Source organism: Vidua macroura, chromosome 2, assembly GCF_024509145.1.
Source record: "Vidua macroura isolate BioBank_ID:100142 chromosome 2, ASM2450914v1, whole genome shotgun sequence".
Lineage (NCBI taxonomy): Eukaryota > Metazoa > Chordata > Aves > Passeriformes > Viduidae > Vidua > Vidua macroura.
This window is the reverse complement of record NC_071572.1, coordinates 32,499,352-32,518,066: the sequence shown is the minus strand read 5'-3', so window position 1 is coordinate 32,518,066 and position 18,715 is coordinate 32,499,352. Positions and strand designations below refer to the sequence as shown.

General features: G+C 37.5%; 1 protein-coding gene and 1 long non-coding RNA gene across 2 annotated transcripts in view; one reads left to right on the top strand and one right to left on the bottom strand.

Moving 5' to 3' along the window:
* GABRG3 (gamma-aminobutyric acid type A receptor subunit gamma3) overlaps window positions 1-18,715 on the bottom strand; it is a 297,044-nt gene that overhangs the window by 137,693 nt on the left and 140,636 nt on the right. Inside the window, exons 4-5 of the mRNA XM_053970180.1 lie at window positions 2,733-2,953; window positions 438-520 (exon numbers count right to left, since the gene is read on the bottom strand). Coding sequence (XP_053826155.1) covers window positions 438-520; window positions 2,733-2,953 — 304 coding nt within the window. The remainder of the gene's footprint in view (window positions 1-437; window positions 521-2,732; window positions 2,954-18,715) is intronic.
* On the top strand, window positions 13,906-18,656 carry LOC128803325 (uncharacterized). The gene is made up of 4 exons (XR_008435681.1): window positions 13,906-14,060; window positions 14,408-14,519; window positions 14,647-14,689; window positions 18,334-18,656. It is a non-coding gene; the product is annotated as an uncharacterized LOC128803325 (long non-coding RNA).

Below are 18,715 nucleotides of genomic sequence, written 5' to 3'. Positions count from 1 at the left end.
ACTTTTACCATGAAACAGAGAGGCATTACCAGGCTACGTGCTATAAACTCAGATGATCAGAGATTGCTGGGCATGTCCCCATGCTGTGCACCTCCACCAGAAAACTGTAGTTTCAATTCTCATTTGCAATGTCAAGTGATTGTATAAATTAACATTGCACAGACTGGTAGGAATATCTGCTGAGTTTGTGACTATGGTATCAGCTAAAAAGTCTGATTCTAATAAAAATAACAGAGTAAATCTGCAGGAGACTTCATGTTGTGAGTCCATTGATCAGAAGTGCAAGAGAGATAACAAAAATTCCCTAAATATTTGAGCAAACCTGAACTTCTTATACCGGTTATGGAACAATTGACCAACCTGACAGAAATCAGAATTAAACTCACGCCCCTGCACAGGCATCATACACAGGAATAAGGCATCAAAGAAGCACTTACAGCTGGAGAATATCAGAGGACAGGAGTGTTCATCCATGGGGAAGTTGTGCAACTGAAGCTGGCACTCAGCGTTGATGGTAAGCCTGTGAAGAAACCAAGGGTCCTACTGTGAGCCAGTACAGGGAGCAGCCAGAGAAGGAGGCAAGGTAACCTTAAGCATCATGCAAGAACTCTTTGATATCCATAAAGACATCATCAAGACTTTCTGGATCCCAGGAAATCTGTGCATATGTGTTTCTCCAGACAATTTATCATCGAAAGTTCAGGGATGAAAACAACGTTCTTTGCAAAAATAACAGGTAATATTGCTTGTGCTGTATGCAATTCCACAAAATTTGAACTTCAGAGGGAAACGTATAAAAATATTCTCCATGTGTACTTATAGTGTGAACTTAAAATTCTTTCAATTTCTTCAGGCTTTCTCTCCAAAACTTAATAAATCTCTATATGCCATTCTATATCGTACAGATGCAACAAACAGATCTGCAGAAACAGAATCATCCCTACTTGAAAGCTGGTTTTACATGACATCCCTGAAACAAAGTATACTAAGAACACAGCCAATTTTGAAATTACTACTAAAAATCAATACTCTTCAGTATAATAGCCTACAAAGTGAATGTACTTACTCAGGGAAATTGAATTAAGTGCTAGTTTATCGTACAGTCTTTTTAAAAAAATACTACACAGTTTAATGACAGAATTCATGCGTGTGGGCTATGTGGGTTTTTCCTTTTGGAAACTAAATAAAAAGATTAAGATCTACCTCTATGGTGAAAGGTTTGTGTCTCAGATATAGGATGACACAGAGAAAAACTATGTCTTGAAAAGGTCACCTGTGAGGAATTTAATAGCCTTATTGCACTGCCACTAGAAGAGGATTTGCAGTGTTGCAGCAGGAGGGCATTCACATCCTGAAAGGGGCAGGGAAGAAGATGGAGAGGTATGGAGCATGACTGAACCATGTACACTTCCTCCTGTACACATAACACCCATTAACACCTGACAGCACCAGGGCATACACTAGCTACCTCTTCCATGTCGTACCAATCCTGACACTTAGGTCAGACAAATTTGGTTTGAATTACCCAGTGTGAACAATGATCATTCTAACAGGTTTTCCTGTGTAAAAAGGAGGTCGACCTGAGTGAACAGAAAGAACATCTTTCACAAACTAGAAATGTTCATTCCAATGGGTCAAGTATTAACTCACTTTTAGCTGGTTTAGACAAATTTTGTAGTCCACTCAACAAACAATTTCTTTAGTGAGAGGTATGTAAGTGTAACTAGTATTATGTAGATACTTGGCCTGAAATACTGAAACAGAACTTAATAGAAAAATACCCAACAAAACACATAATCAAAATCTCCTGAGAAAAAAAAACAATAACCCAACCAAGAGAATATTAGAGCTGACACCTTAATCCCCAAACTCTTTAGGTAAAGGCAACTGAAATAAGCAAGAGCTCTTCACAGTAGAGCAAACCTAAGAAGGAAAGGGGACTAAAAATATCAACAGCTTTTCCAGATGTTTATTTCCTTTCTTATTGTTTTCCAAAGACTTTGTATTGGAGCCCAACAGCAGTTGCAAGCATGATCAGCCCTCTCAGGTGCACCAAGAGGGCTGAACACAATTACAGAAGAAAATGTAGCGTGAAAGGCATGTCTCTAAAACAGTTTCCCTTGTGGAACATGGCTTATGGCAAAACTCCCTTCTGAACAACTCATCTCTTCCACAAGTAAACACATATTTTGATTTCCACAGGCTTTTTAAAATGCAAATATATACAGTATTTCTAATACCATATAGTTGATTTTATCACAAAGATTGGAAAACTGTAAAAGCCTTTCCTCCAGCAATTCATCCTTGTGATGAGATGTGACAGACTATCTTTCAGCATGACTTATTTGAAGAATCAAGTATTGGCATTAGCCTGAATCTAAAAATGCTTTATCCAGCCCTGCATCTAACTCCAATCAAAAAGGCTTTTGACAGGTTTTATGGGACTACATATTCCCAATTTTATTACAAGCACTAAAAAGCCCAGCTTGTACAATTTAGACAGACTTATTTCCTATTTCTCAAGGTTGCTTTCTTAGAAAGACAAGACTTTGTTTTTAAAACTTGGCAGTACCTATGCGTGAATAATTAAATATTTGTAAAGCATGGCCATGTGCGCATCAGGAAGAAAACAGAAGAAGAGAGCAAAGATATTGCTGAAAATTACTACTACTACACCAGAGGTGGGAGAAGCTTTCAGCCCTGCACTTTAGTGCTTAGTGCCAAGTGCTCACCTGAGGGTGTACAAGATCTTGCCATCATTCCATATGCGGAGGAGCTGGTTGGGGGTGGTGATCCAGTGAGCCTCGGCTGTCTTTGAGTTACGAAATATTGTGTCTGGGATCCAGATCAAGCCAACCATGTTGCTGTTCAGAGTCAGTATCTTCATGGTGCTGTTGAAGCGAAGACGGCTGTCTGTCCATGTCTGGGCAAAAAATATATCAATTTGATATTCCTGCAAAGAAAGCATGATATATCAATAGAAATAAGTTCCACATTTCACCCTATTTGGTGTTTGATTAGATCTGTTCTGGTGTGGATCAACTGGTATGTTGGTGGTATGTTCTGGCAAGTGGAGCTATGTTTTCTTTTTCTATTGCCTTAGGGGTTTTTTTTCCATTTTTTTCACCCTTTTATTTTTATGTCTAGATGCTTAATGAAACATGCCAAACATCTCACTTCCACTGATCCTGTGCCATAACAATTTCAGCATTGGCACATTTTTTTTCATTGTCTCTGAAAAGTCACAGCTAGAAGGTATAATTTACAGAGACTTCTTTGTCATAGGACTGATAAGAGACATGAAAGATGAGCAAGACCAACACTCATAAGCTAGAGAATGGTAAATTCTCTTGATTATAGTGATGTTTTTTAGGGAAGAGGTTGTGTAAATGCAATAAATTAATTTCTCCATTTGCTACCAATTGTTCAGCCATTCTTTCTCAGGCCACACTGCAGCGAAATGAAAAGGCAAGCATGTGCTCTTTTACAGACCCCCTGATGCTAAGAGCTGAACACTCATCCCTGAATATGCTAATACCTTAATTTACATGAAATTTGTCCTTCCATTTACTCCATGTTTTACTACTCCTTTTCTGTAGGTAAGCCATCATAGTACATATAAATGCAGAAATTAAAGAACATATGGACAGACAAAATTATATAAGTGAATATATAAACACACTGGTTTATGCATTTAAGATGCCATGGAAGAAATCATACTTTAATTTTGTATTTGAAATGTGAATTTGAGGCACTGGAGGCTAGAAAAGGTCATGTTTCATATGCTTGTGTTCCTCTTCCTCTTTTCAAAGACTGAAAAATGAATAATAAACTGCTCTATTTTTGAACCTCAGGGAAACAGCCACCTAAGTCTGTCATGCATATCCTCCCAATACCACAGGGCTGGCTGTGACGGGGATGACGTTTGCTGATGTGGCACAAAGTGTGTGCTCTACAACAGAGACTAATACAGGGCTTGGGAATAATCCAAAGGAAAATATCTCTTTAGGACCCCTGGTAGATGCAGTCCTGGTACATCTGAACAAAGGGTGATTAGGGCTATATTTAAAGTCTGGTATGTCTTTGACCACCCTGAATTTGCTTTTATTGCACTTATTTCTGTCTATTGTTTCAATACAGTAGTATTGGGTTTTTTTCTGTATAGACAGTTAGTAGAGCCTGCAGTCTGAATTGAGGACAGTGTTTTTACTAAGAGCCACCTGTTTCTCCTGTGCTATTACATTTTTGGCAAGCCATCCCTTCAAAGCTGATGTTATAACACCAGGAAACTCAATTCACTGGCACTGTAATGCAAGTCCAAAACACACTCTGAGCCTCACATCTCTAGATGATAAATGATCAAAAGGTGCATAAGTGGTGCTAGCAGGTATCCAAACACCAGGTAGTAGATCACGTCAGGAATTAAAACGTAGCCACCAAAGACAATAAGGACCATTTTCCTTCATAGCTTATCTCACTACTATTTCTCATTGTATTATTAGCTTTATTTTTGCAGGGAAGATGACAGATTTGAATCTGAAGAGACTTTTTTTTTCATATGGATGACATCTCCACAGATCTGAAGGATGTAATGTAATGGACACAGTGTACCTCTGTTATTCAGAAAGAACATCCTTAATGCATCAGGCTTTAGATGCCAGAGCACTTACCTTCTTTCTTTAAGTCAACTGCATTTTAGCCTTTAAAGTCTAATGACAAGTGTTTGGCACATTCAGCTTCTGTATAGAGGAATATGCCAGACATGTCTATGGGCTTCTCCAAATGCTGAGTGAGTAGAGTTGCTTTTCCTAGCTCACATGTGAGAATCTGTATTTATAGAACCAAAGACCGTTTGTATACAGCTGGCTAATGACAGTGCTGTCTTTTCACAGGATAAGTTTTTGCATGATATTCACATTTGAGCTTATTTTATATGAATGCTTCATTTTGACTAAATTTAGGAGTAACCATAATTATTTTCTAGTATATCATGAATATTTAATGATTTTTAGGATTTAAGATATTCAGTATTTCTACCCTGCCAAAAGAAAAGAAAGACCCTGAGCTCCTTCATACATTACCCCAAGAAGGTACTGCAGCTAGATCTGAGCAAAGTAGGCCCCAGGAGCACTATAAATGTAGCTTTGTGGTTTCTATTCCAGTAAGCTGCTCTGGCTAAGTCGACTACATTAGTCTAGAAATAGGGTCATCATACTGGTCACCACTGCCCAACTCCTGTTTTGCATCTTTGTTATTTATTGCTGCAACTAGAATGTGCCACCAACGATCATTACTCAAAATACCTCCAGAAGGGGCCACTCCATTTGCCTTAATAAAAAAAATTTGACTCAAATTAAATGGTTCCCAGATCTTCTGAGTTAATTAGTTCTGAAAAAAACTCTGCATTTTTCTTTTGGCAAAATGAGATGATAAAAAACAAAGCAACATTTTTAAAAGAAAAGTCATTAAATTTGGTTGAAGTTGGTTGCATTGACTTTTTAAACACTTTAACCCTATTAAAAAAAAAATAAATTATTTACAGTCCTCAGTCAGAATGCACAAATTATAAAACCAAATTTTTTCCAGGAAAAATAAACACACATTTCCATTTAATGACTGAATTGAGATTTTCACCATTAATCCCTTTTAGAAGTGAATGCTATATCAGTACATCCCTTACATTAATCTTTGGAATTTCTTCAGTCTTTAACCAAGCAAATAAGTAACTTTTGAAGCTGGCACTCAGTTCTCCACTTCTAATGGTTCTAAGTCTATGCATATTTCAGAAAATTACCTCTATCTTCACTGACAACAGATACTTCATTCCCAGTGAAGTCAAGAGCTCCCATATGCTGTTTTGCACAGAGCTGGTACAGTGATCTCCAGCACACAGCATCCAATAAGAAACTGTCAGAAGAAAGCTTTCTATGTTGGTTTTACAGACAGGTCAATATCTTAAGATACAAGAAAGTAATAGTCTTCACTTGATAGCTAATACCTGCCATTTTAGATCTTTAAAAAATGTAGTGATTGCACTTAGTTCAGGCAGGACATCGAGTTTCAGTGCTGTGGTGCCTCACATGAAACAACATCCTAGGACTCTAACAATATTCTTCATGTTCTGTTCTACCACTGCACCAGTAATTTTGTTAATAATCTTCTAATTCTTCCTTCTCCCTTTTTTTATTTTTTATGGCAGCAACTATTGACTACTACAATGAACACAGGAAGAAGTGAAAAACAGCAATATTTTAAACAAGCTTTCTTCCCAGCAGCAAAAAAGGTAAAACATGTTCTACATGAAATACTGAAGTCATGTACAGAAAAGTGCTCTGTCACTAAATGTGCTTGTCTTAATGGCACCTGGTTTGCAATGCTACCTAAACAGACCCAAGATTTTCCTACTTTTACCACATATTCACACAGAGCCTGGATGCATTCACTCCAGAGCAGCCAAACTTTGAAAAAAGCATTCATTTCCCAGTAAAACTTAATCTGTTTATTTGTATTTTATTTGATTGTATGAAAATATAAAGCCTCATTTCAGGCAGCTACAGTGTATCTTTGTGTGAAATGTCTTTTTTTTCTTTATTATTCCCCAATGTTGTGTAGCTACTTATGACCTAAGAATTTCTCATTGGTACTTTTTTTTGCAATTAACCTTAAATTAATGCATTATCTTATCATCAGTATCATCTTAAATCACTCAGTATCATCTTAAAATTATAAGTGACATTGTGTCATTGAAAACCTCTGTGTCACCTCCTATAAGGTTACCTTTGAAAATGGGATTGTAAATTGACACCTGACAATGCTCACATAGCTTCCAAAAGTAACTCCTAAAACCAAGAAAGTATATTATGGTCCTATTACCTGCACAGTGTGCAAGTAATTGTCTCATGTAGAACATTTGTTCCCATTCAAATTTTATAAGTTTTCATCTGAAACATTGGCTGGGAAAAATGAAATGAGATGAGGAAAATTAGATAGTATTTTCCTGTTATATGGTTATATAGAGAACAAGAAACTAAGAACAAATTTACCTTGTTAATTTTCACTGACTTGTGGACAGAAGCTATAACCCAGATTTAGCAACAGTGTTACCTGAAAATAGCTCAGTTACCTGCACATAGTCAAAGTTCCAACTACTTGATTTTAGCTTTTTTTTTTCACATTTTCAAATATTCCTAATGGGCTTTCATTAGTGCTGTGAAAATAATCAGAACTCAGACTGAACTATTTGCCCTTCAGCTGTGTAGGAATGATTAATGATTGTGAACACCTTGAAAATGCCATTGTCTGAGACATCTGTAGTCAGAGAGAAAAATGCATTCTTTTCAACCAAGTCTTCAATTGTTTTCTCAGTCAAAAGAGTAGCTAACCTGTTGTTGGTAATACATGGAGCTTTTCTCCTATCACAATGTCTCATTTTAATTCTGAAAAATATGATGTAATAGGCTGTCACAGTCAGGTAATGGATGTGAATGACTACAGATAAATAGTGTGGTATTCCTTTGTTGTTTCTGCTGCAGCCTTCTCATTTCCTCCATTTTCAAAATTCTTCACAACAGCAACAACAATGTCAAGCATTCTGTCCTTAGAAAAAATGCAAGAATTTTTTGCATGATATTTTCAGGTTTTTACTATTGCCTACTAGACAATTTTTGGTTTTTTTCATTTTAGAACTATATCTTGATTGGTGAGAGTGAGACTGTAAAGCATTAAAGCTGCTACTGGCATTTGTGTGAGGCTGGTACTCAATCAACTGAAAATAGCTACATAATTAGGGTCCAGTTTATATTACAATAATTCTGTGCCCTCCCACACCTCTTGTATAACATGCCAGCCCACCACAACACACCACAAATACTGTCTGCAGAAGCTTGGAACTAGTCTAATAAACTGTGTAAGGGATAAAATCTCCTTTAGCTACCAAAAAGCTAGACTTCACTGAAGTGGGAAATCCCATTTGTAAGTCTAAAACTGTTCTGGAAATAAGTATTAAACTTTGCTTTTGTATTTCAGCCATTCAGTAAGAAGTATGCTTAGAAAATGAATAATGGTTGAGCCCGTTACGTGCAAACTGTCATAGAAATGTTAAGTATTATAGTTTAAAAGGGAATATGGGAAGAGGCTGTTCAGGGAAACAGGAGAGAAATGGGAGCAAATCTCTAAAGACTGTGAGTCTCCCCATTATTGCACTCAGCTATAGACCACAGGTGAACACACCCAGGAAGGTTCTTTCTTTATGCCTCCACCATGCTTGGATTAGAAGTACAGAGGAGGGTTATTGCTTTAGTAGAAAATGTCCCAAATATTAAAAGAAATACTCATGGTGTCTGTTTATTTAGTCTGCAATTTGATGCACTTGAGAACATTAAAAGTGAGTAATCTCTTCAGAGTTTGAAGGTCATTTTCAGTAAAAGCATATTTTTCCAGCCCAGCTCACCACTAAAAGGAAAGTTCAATGATTGATTCAACTGCCTATTTAGTTGTGTGACAAATGAGTAAAAGAAATGCTCCCTGAAATATGTGATGAGTGGTTCCCTCTTTCAGAACCAGTACATTCACATGTCTGACATCAAAACACAGAGAATAGTTCTCTTGAGCAGAGCCCACCTTCAGCTTCCCTGATTTACTGCATCTTACCCTGGGCTAGAGTGAGGACAGAATTGTCCTCTGTCTATCTTATGAACAGCCTTTTGGTAATTTGAAGAGGTACCTTGATCATACCTATTTTTGGTATTGATGAAAATAAGCAGACTCACAGCAGCTGCCACATGATGTGTGCTGATTGTTGGTCAGATTGCATGCTGTATGGATTGTGAAAAGTCAGGAACTATGGTGATCTCAGAAGACCTCTAGAAGGCTTAAAATGTAAACCTTAATGTAAACTTTTAATGTAAACCTTCATGCCTGACAGCTTCTGCTTGGGTTTGCACCCTGTGAGCAACTTGCATTCTAATTTCAAAAATTGGTAAAAACCTCTCAGATATCCTGTGGAAGTGAACTGAAAGTAATGGAATGGTCTACCAATGGAAAACTACATTCTTATTTTGTGGAAATAGTGCAGAAAGAAATAAATTAAATTGGCTGGAGAAAACACAGTAAACTAGTGTATTTCATATACAGTGTACATTCAAAACTCTTGTGGTATCAAGACCAACACAAGCCTTCTGAGGACAATAATTCTCACACATATCCTGAAAGTTTGCCTTGCTTTTAGCAGAGCTTGGGATGAGTGGAGTAGCACCATTGCCTGTAACTTTTCCTGAAGTATCTCTGCCAGGCTGGAGCTTTGTGTTTCCAGAGGCTGCTCAGGAGCTAAATGTGGGTGTATTTACTTCATGCTACATGCAACACTGGGATTGTTGCCTAAGAGACAGCGTAACAGGGGTCACCTTCCCATTCTCCACCAGTTTGCTTTGTTTTCACTGTCTGTGCTCCTGCTCCCTTTCCAGATCCTAATTCCTAATAGCCTCTGTTGAGAGTGGAAGAGTGGGCAACACGTTCCCACTTTTGGATTATTTTCTCTTCTTAATCTGAATTTATCTTTCCCATCAGTGTTAAGGCTGTACCTTCAAAAGACAGTCAAAAGAAATAGATTAAATATTAGTTTTACAGTATTAGTAAAATATATAAGTTTGAAAACTTTCCAAACTGTTTTATGTATAGAAAGCCTTTCAGTAACTTGCTCTTTTTTGAGCAAGTACTTTCATACTGTTACAAGCATCATGGTTCCATGGGCAAAATACAATGAAAGAAGAAAATTCAAAATTGAGATTGTCACTACAGATTTAAGGGCTATTCTAGTTAGCAACATCAAAATATTTCAGCAAGCAGCACCAATCATCTCCATAGCTGAATGCTTTGAGTCAAAAAAGAAAAAAAATAAATAAAAAGAAAAGCTATTCTCATCACTGACTCAGTAGGAATCTTGGAGCAAGGAGGATGGAAGCTCACCTTCTTCACTGTAGTATTGCCTCCTGCCTGCTTCAGAAAGTTATTTCACTGATTTCCTGCTATTATAAAGAGGGAGAGATATCTAACTTCATACTAGAAACAAAGCATGCAAGTATCATGTAGCACTTCCTTTCCCTGAGAAAACATGGGAACATCTCTCTCACTCTGCCTATTTTGGCTCTTTGGAGGCCAGCTTTAGCCCTTTTGTATTCCAGATCAATTCTTCCATTCAGTTACAGGAAGAGCTGGACATTTTTGTCTTGGCCCATGCCTTGATATCTCTTTGTGGCTTCTCTTCACATTGATGGATTATCTCTTCTGCTTCAATCAATCATTTCACAGCCAGAAACACAGCATGAAATTAGAAAGAATGCATTTCAGAAGATCAGCTGTAGCTCTGTTCTCTCCCCTTTTAGTGGAAGACTTTTTAAATATTGCTGCTTCCCATTTATTCTTGGAGTCTTCTGTTGGCTTCTATTGCTATTAAAGCATTCCCAAAGACATCCTGATTGCTATGATCGTGCCACAATTGCATTTCCACAGCCTCTTCTCCTGGTGTGTCAGGATTCATGTCCTGTTGCAGACTGTGCCTGATGAGACATAACTGTATATGCCTTAAGTTGCTTTAGAAAAACGGTGTCCAAAGCATGCAAAGAAGTGCAGGGGATGCACATGGCAGCGTGCAGACTTTTCACCTCTGTTAACTGGTGAGCACTGTTACTCAAAATGCTAATCAGAGTAGTCATTCCTAAGAAGATTGCTGCTGGAAGGAACAGTGTTTTTTTGGATTGACAGCGAAAGTACAGTGCTCACCCTGACCTGTAATTCAAGGCTTTACTAATACAGCAGTCAGGATGGAGAGAGAGAGAGAGACTACAAATGCATAATTGAAGAAACCAAGCTTGATAACGTAAGAATTTAGTAACATAGATGCAGAAGGACAAGCTTAACTCCTTAATAGTAAAGAAATAAAATAATAGTAAGGAAATAAAAATTAATAATCCCTGATCAGAAGAAACAAAGAGAAAATTAAGAGACTAAATATATGTTCATGGCTGTACTTAATAAAGTACATTATCAAGGTCTCCTAAGAATACTTGATATCTGAAAAATTTATAAAATTATAAAGATACTCAATAGTATTTGCATATTACAACAGAAGATTTACTGACTTTATAAACATAGTTTTTGAGGCATTACCTTATTCAAAACAGAAACTAAACTGTCCTTTTCACAAACAATAAATGCAGTCTCAAAGACTGCACACAAAAAGATTTTGTGCTCATATTCTCTGTATTAAATAGGTTTTTATAAGGATGGAAAGAGTAGCTTTTAACCAACAAAGTGAAACAATATTTTGAAACATCTTTTATGTAATCAGCAACCTAGGAAAGGAGAGGTTACCATGATGTTTTTACACTTACTGTCACTCTTAGCAAAGAAACGGTGGTAAAGGAATGAGAGACAGGGCAGTCATGAAAAAGCAGACACTCAGAGTAGAGGGTCAGGTGCAGTGATGGTCTCACACAGAATTCTGAGTGAGAGAAAAGATGGTAAGGAACATTTTTTAAGGAGGCAGGTTGGAAGATCATGTAGGTAAAAAGTCCTGTTCTAGCTGTTCCCTTCCAGAGGCACTTTTAGGGTAACTCCTGAGACCATGTTATATCCTAAGAACCCATGTGCTACTCTACAAAAGAACCAAAGTGTGCCAGAAAGTTGCACTCTTACAGCATCATGGCTGGGAAACAAAAAATTACCACCTCTTTTTCTCAGAAGCTGAGATATTGAGGGCGTTCATGTCTTCTCCAAGATGCAGGAAAGATACAGCTCACCTGGGACATTTTGCCATTTCAAACCATCCTGCCATGCATCACTAAACATTTTCAAGGGTCAAAATAAATAAATACATACAATCCTGCATTTGCTCAAAACAAACACTCATTGATTGCATCCCCACAGCTGAATAAAGAAACAACACACATAGCTCAAGTACCACACACCCAGTCATTCACCTTACTCTACTGCCAACTGAATTCCTTGCCCTGTTGCTCCCAAGGCAAATCTGCCACAGAGGCAGCTAAAACTAAAAAATGTAGACATACACTAGTTGGTGCCACTCAGTCTTGGGGACACGTATTGGTCCCTGGATATCTTTGATTTAGCAGAATAGACATACCCAGGTCACAAAGTCTAAATTTATTACAACATAAACAGGATCCAAAAGGAGAGTTTAAAATGCTGGATGACAGAAATCAGGGAAATAAATGAAGCCACAGTGAGCTGGGGAGTTATATCCTATATCCACAGGATGTGAATAGGTGTTACTCTAATTAAACAAAATGATGCACAAAAAAGCCAACTGTGCACAAAGTAGTAGAAAAATCTCATCTGTAAAAGCCCTAATTTGCATATGAGGGAAATGCAAATGTTTAACTGCTCTAAAAATAAGATGACTGGTTTGCCACACAGGCACAAGAGGATGGTCTGAAATGAGTCTGTGTACAAACCTTTCTTGCTCTTGGCCTCCAAAGGAGCCAGGGCAGCCCTGCAGGGCAGAACTGCTGGCTCAGGTGAAACCAGAGCCTTCTCTGCTTCTGCACTATTGGGAGCACACTTTGAGGGGAGGCTGTGACTTCATGTTCAAAATATAGAGCCCATAAGACTGGGCTGGCTGCCCTAGTAGGCTGAGCCTAGCATTCCCACATTTCTGAGCCTAAGAACACTCCAGGTCACAGCTCACCTCTTCAAAGAAAAACACAGCAGGTAAATGTGCTTGTGCTTCACCTAGGCTTCACAAGAGAAGCAAAGAAGCATTTTCATAGGGTAAGTATCTGGGGGTCAATCCTTGCCTCAGTTTCTTCATCCCTTAGGGTTTTTTTTGGATTTTTTTTTTGTCTGGTTTTCTGGCCAATGCCAAGGCCCTGAACACCACTGATCCAAGCCATACCTCCTCCCAAATCTTCTTGTGTTGTGTGGTTTGACACCCAGAATTGGTTCTACCTCACCATAAAACTCTTCTTTTCAAGCCAAAGTTCATCAAATTCCAGTTCCTCCTTGACTTCAGTCCATTCTTTTTTTTTGTTGTGAGACTTATTAACACACCTATTGACATCGATAATTATTCGCTGTTCCTAGTCAGGGGACAAGGGACACCAGATGAAACAGCAGATGGCTGATTGCCATTCACTGGGCCATGCAATGACTGAAATTTCAGGAGTTCAGGCTGTCCCTATCAGTTTTACATGATCACATTCCTCTTGTATTCACAAACTCCATCACTCACCAGTTAGGGAAATTCTAAAGGAAACTACTAGAAAAATTCAGTACTGATATGATTAGGGGAAAAAAAAAAATAAAGAAAAAAATTAAAGAACCCAAATAAGAAATTTTAGGATCTGTCTTGCAAAACTCATTGGGGAATATGAAATATAGTCCTGTAAAGATGTGTAAAACAGACTAACACCTTAAATCAGCATGTCTTCTAGTACTTCATGATTAATCATGATTAATTCCTGATATTGGCACATAGTTTTTTACCCTATATTAGAAAGAATAAAAATTAATTCTGCTACAATTTGTTAACCATGAAAAGAGATAATTATGGGTGCACCTTGTGTGGGAAAAATACTTTATATCCCGTGCAGATTCACTTTCTAACTAGAAATTAAATAGTTAATATAAATAGATGATGATATGATGATAACACGAGCACTCTTGATATGCTGTGCCTAAACCCCCCAGCACCAGGCAGGTAATTTTATATAAGGGCAGCTGCATCTCCAGCCCAGGGGAGGAAGGCACTTCATCCGTTGCTGTGGTAACACCATCACTCCCCCCTCCCCGTTTTTTCTCCCCCGCCCCCTTTTTGCTCCCCCGCCCTGCGCCGGTCCCCTCCCTGTTGCCGCGGTAACCACTTGACATCAGTCCCGCTTCTCCCAGCCCTGCATTCCCCCTGCGGCCACAGGTCCGACTGGACTTCCACCCCTCCTCCAGCCACCAGCTCAGGGTACACACTGACACCGGCTCGAGGCAGCTGGGAACTGAGCCAGGGCGACACAGGGAAAGCACCCGTTCCAGAGTCAGAAGAGGCTGTGGAGGTTCTGTTTGTTTTGTTTGGATGGACTCATGCAGGGATATGCTACAGGGGGAAATCATGGGGTCAATATAATGTTTGTATGCCATTTTCTGTGGTCCATGGACCCGGGCTGATCCTTTGGTCATAAGTGTATGGCACTGGTAATTAATTCTAGAGCACTCTTTTTCCTTGTATTTTTTCCTTTTATTATTTGATGACAGAAACAATAATATTGACCCAGTCACATTTCTCTGACTCAATGTCTTTTGGCTTATTCAGTCTGCATTTTTTTCCTTTCCAAATACTGTTCTTAAATTGGGAGAGGTTTTGGTATTACTTCTATTTTGTTTTTCTTTTTCCCAATTTCAGTTTAAGCAAGATGGAAATATATGTTTTGCTTAGAATCTTGCAGTATTTCTTTCTGAATCCTGCTAGAACTTCTCCAGCCTTGAACACTTTCCACTGCAAAGACATAAACCTGGTAAGCTTTCCAGCATAAGTTTTCTGAACCTTTCTTAACCACTTTAATCTGTCCCAGGGTAGCAAAGCTTCTTTCACTAGAAGAATAGGACAAGTCTTTCATGATTTATCCTATTGTTGAATTGCAGCAGACAACTGGAAGTACAGCAAGAAGACATGTGAAAGTCCAAGGTAAAAATTTCAATTTTTACTTGATATCAATACAGAGTCACACTTCTTCACTTGAACATCTCTAAACTTGCAACAAGAGAGAAAAACTAAGATCTAATTCGACAACAACTTAGGCCAGTACAGGAAGAGAGACATGTGTTTTCCATGGCAATTTTCTATTTTACTGTTCTCCAAAATAGATTTCATAATGCCCAGCTGTGAAGTGTTTCATGCAAAAATTTATAATATACATTTCAACTGCCTATGAAAGGGAAAAGTTATTATAGTAGTTTTGATACCAAAATGCTAGTCCATTGTGAACAACATGAAAGAAGTGGACATGCTTTTTTGGTAATTAAATCCTCTGTGAATCCTTACTTTTTCATTTCCTAGCATAAGAGTAAAAAGAAAAACAAAAGACTCAAAGTACAAACTGTTGGAAGCAGATTTTTCTCATTCTCAAAATGTGGAATGAAAGACATGAGAAAGATGGTTGAAATTGTTCTGGAGGAAATAACTGAGTGAAAAATTAACTAAGGAATGTGAGAATTCTTGAAAGCAGCTATTGAACAACTGAATTTTTAATTATGAATTTTTTAAAAAGCTAACGTCAGCCCCAGTTGATAAATACATACATGTGTCAGCTGCCATTGCAGTGAACAAAGCTTGAGGAGCAAGCCCAACGCAGTTTATATCTTTTTCCAAACTCATAAAGATGAACACTCATCAGAGCTGGAAACTGGCCACCTGCTGCAACTTTGCTCATTTGGATTCAGTGACCTTCAGAATTAAGTGGCATTACCAGCCTGGGAGAAATAAGTGATCACATATTAAGACAAAGCATTTTCTCATCTGATCCTTTATTTGAGTTTCTTTTCATCTTGTTCTTATTACAATACACAGATGTAGGAGTGTATAACAGCAACCATAGGAACTGTTCTACCTGACACTAATGTTCTTTGATAATAAGCTAACACTAATTACTCTGCAAATGAGAAAAAAAAAAAAAAACTTCTAATCCTACAAAATTAAAAAATAAAAGCATCCAGGGGACAACTTTGGACAGTTGCCACTGGTCAATGCATCTAAAATTAAAGAAAACTGAATGTGATTATGTTTTAAAGAACGAAGACTAAATGTATAACTGATGCTTCTTTCCAAGCATGAAAATCTTTATCTAGATGAGGATCAGAAAAGGCAGGTAGACATTCCTTAAAACATTTATTTACCCACATGATATGAACTGTAAGTTCAGGAGAAAAGCTCAGCAAAGCTCTGACCAAAAATGCTGAGGTGCTTCAAAAAACTTAAATGCCTAAAGATATGTTATGGAACAAACTCAGCAGATTTTGCTGCTGGATGGCAGAACATTGCACACCTTCTGCTGAAGATACATCATTGTGTCACCAGAAAGATTAGTTTCACAGATCCAGAAGATCATGAAAAAAAAATTCCTTTGACTGCAATATACAGCTTCTTGCAAAGTTAGCCAAACAGTGGAACAAGAACAAGAGCTTATGCACCTCACATTAGGCAATTACTGGATGAAAAGGAAAAATATCATGCTAAAGCTTTGTCCTTCTATCTTAGTTCTCCAATCTTGTCTAAGTCAAGCTCTGACTTCCATTCTCCTAGAGATACCAAGGGCTATCCAAAAGTCAGTGCTCCAAAGCATGTCTTTCCATCAAATGTAATTTTTGTTAATTTAGGTACCCCAGAACTCAGAGTTGTGCCCATTATAAATACTGAAACGGGGAAGAAATACAGAATTTTCCTGGTGTGTGTGTGTGTGTCAGTCAAGTGCTTGAATTATGTTCCCAGAGAGGTCTGATTCACACCCAAGCCTGGGGTGAATGCCACAGCCCTTTAGACCTCTCGTTTAAATTTGGCAAGCATTGCAGGAGATCAGTAAATGTGGCAGGAAAAGAGCACGTTTGCATCACACCTTGAAAATTTCCATACTATTTTAGCAGTCAATTGTTTCTCATAACAAAAAATGAAAAAAAAAGCCACTCAAGCCAGTTGAATAACTATATTTGATACTGTTCAATCATATTTTTATTGGCAAAACTGAAGAAATTAGAAATAAAGGCACAAAGCTGATGTGTCATTAAAATACATTTGTGTGGGTGAGAATTCTGAAGTAGATAAAAGATAACGTAATCAAATGGCAAAGGCCCAAACTGATCCAGACGAATAGCAAGCAAACAGAAGTCAATGACCAAAGTGTAACATCTGCTGCCACAGCCAACATCTATGTAAGAAGTGTATAAATAATCTGAAGCATTGTCTCCATTCCTAACAGAGACCCAAATATATAATCTATTAATCACAACTTCTGCCAAAAATATTTTCATATATGCACTCAAGTGACATGCATTCCACACGCTGTTGTATAAACAAAGTTTATAATGTACATTAGGAACTTCATGGACAACTCAGCATAAGGCTGCTCTAAATTATACACCCAGAAGGATAATGCTAAAAGCCTCGAATTTATGAGTTAAATAAGGTTCTCTTTAGATAAATTTATTAGAAAATGCAGTTCTATTATGTGACTAAGAGTTTCTATATCAAAATCATTTTGGTATATTGTAGGTGAAGTTCTTAATGTCAACAGACATTATGGGATCTGACTTGTCTCATTATAGAAATCTATTTTCAATACATATACCAAAAGCAGTATCAATGCCAAGTAAATGACTCAGACCAACTTTGTAATTATTGTTTTCATTCCAGTCAAAAAAGTACAGCCATTTCTAAGTATGAAGTTATAATGACAACATCATCTTATTTAACATTAAAAAAAAAAGTTTTGCAAAGTCCCGAAAGAAATTATTGCATCAAGAACACAAAAGTCACAAGAAGGGCAGCTTTGCCTTAGAAATCATACCTTTATATATATTGAAAATTTGCCCAAACTGTGACCAAAAGAAAACAGTGAATACATATGACAGTCTGTATATTCTTGTTAAACATTTTCTAGATTTTTGCAGTTATATTTCTCAAATAATCTGTCCAAATAGACAATTTTCACTGCTGACTGTAAGCAGGACTTCCTTTGTAATCACTGCTCTGTATTGTTGAGGCCCTAAAAACAGAGCAAAAAGGAAATATCCTATCTCTTCCTACCTCCATATTCTTTTATTTCCATGTACAGTGGAAGGGTGGAGGACAGTTCTTTCAGATTACACTTTAGCAGAACCCACAAAACCTCATTGCAATCTTCCCAAGGAGGCGAATGAGAAAATGAGAAAAATAACTTGACCAGAAACTTCTATTAGTTTTTGAGTTACACAATTTTCCTGAGATCATTGCATCACAATAGGTATGTCAGAGGATATTCACCCTTTGCTATTTTTAGTGGAATATGGCATGATGAAATCACTGTGACTGTGCATGCAAGTGTTCCAAAATACATGTGTTGAAGGTAAATACTGAGTTTTACAGCAAGAAAGCAATAAATCTGATAAATCAAACTGAGCAAAATACTGACAAATGAGTTCATAGTTTTGACAAAGGTTAGGAAAAGAACAAATATAAGATATGAAGAAGTGTCTGAGAAAAATTGTACCAGTTTTGGATTTAGACAGACAAGGATTTTTATCAGAAAATGTACAAGTAAATTCTCAAAGTGAAGCTATTCTTTCTTTATGCTTTTGCAGCTTTTAATTCTACCTGATTTCGAACATTGTGCAGATTCCCATAACCTAAACAGGAGCTAGTAAAATTCCAAAATGTATCTCAAGACTGCAGTCCAGGCTTGTCTTTCACTAGAGATCTTCCTTTTCATTTTATCAGTTGGAGAAAAAACAGTTAGTATGACATTTTACACTATCACATCATCTGAATTCATGTATTTGACAGTGGCAGCTCTATGCTAAAATCAAGCTCTGGCTCAAGCAAAAGCTAAAGTGTTGTTTCAGAGCTCTGTCTGGACAAGAACGCGTGCACACCTTCAAACACCACTGAAATTTGGAGAAGAGCAGTGCCCTTAAATGCCTCCAAAGTTTGCAAAAACTCATACCTTGAATTGGCAATGAAACG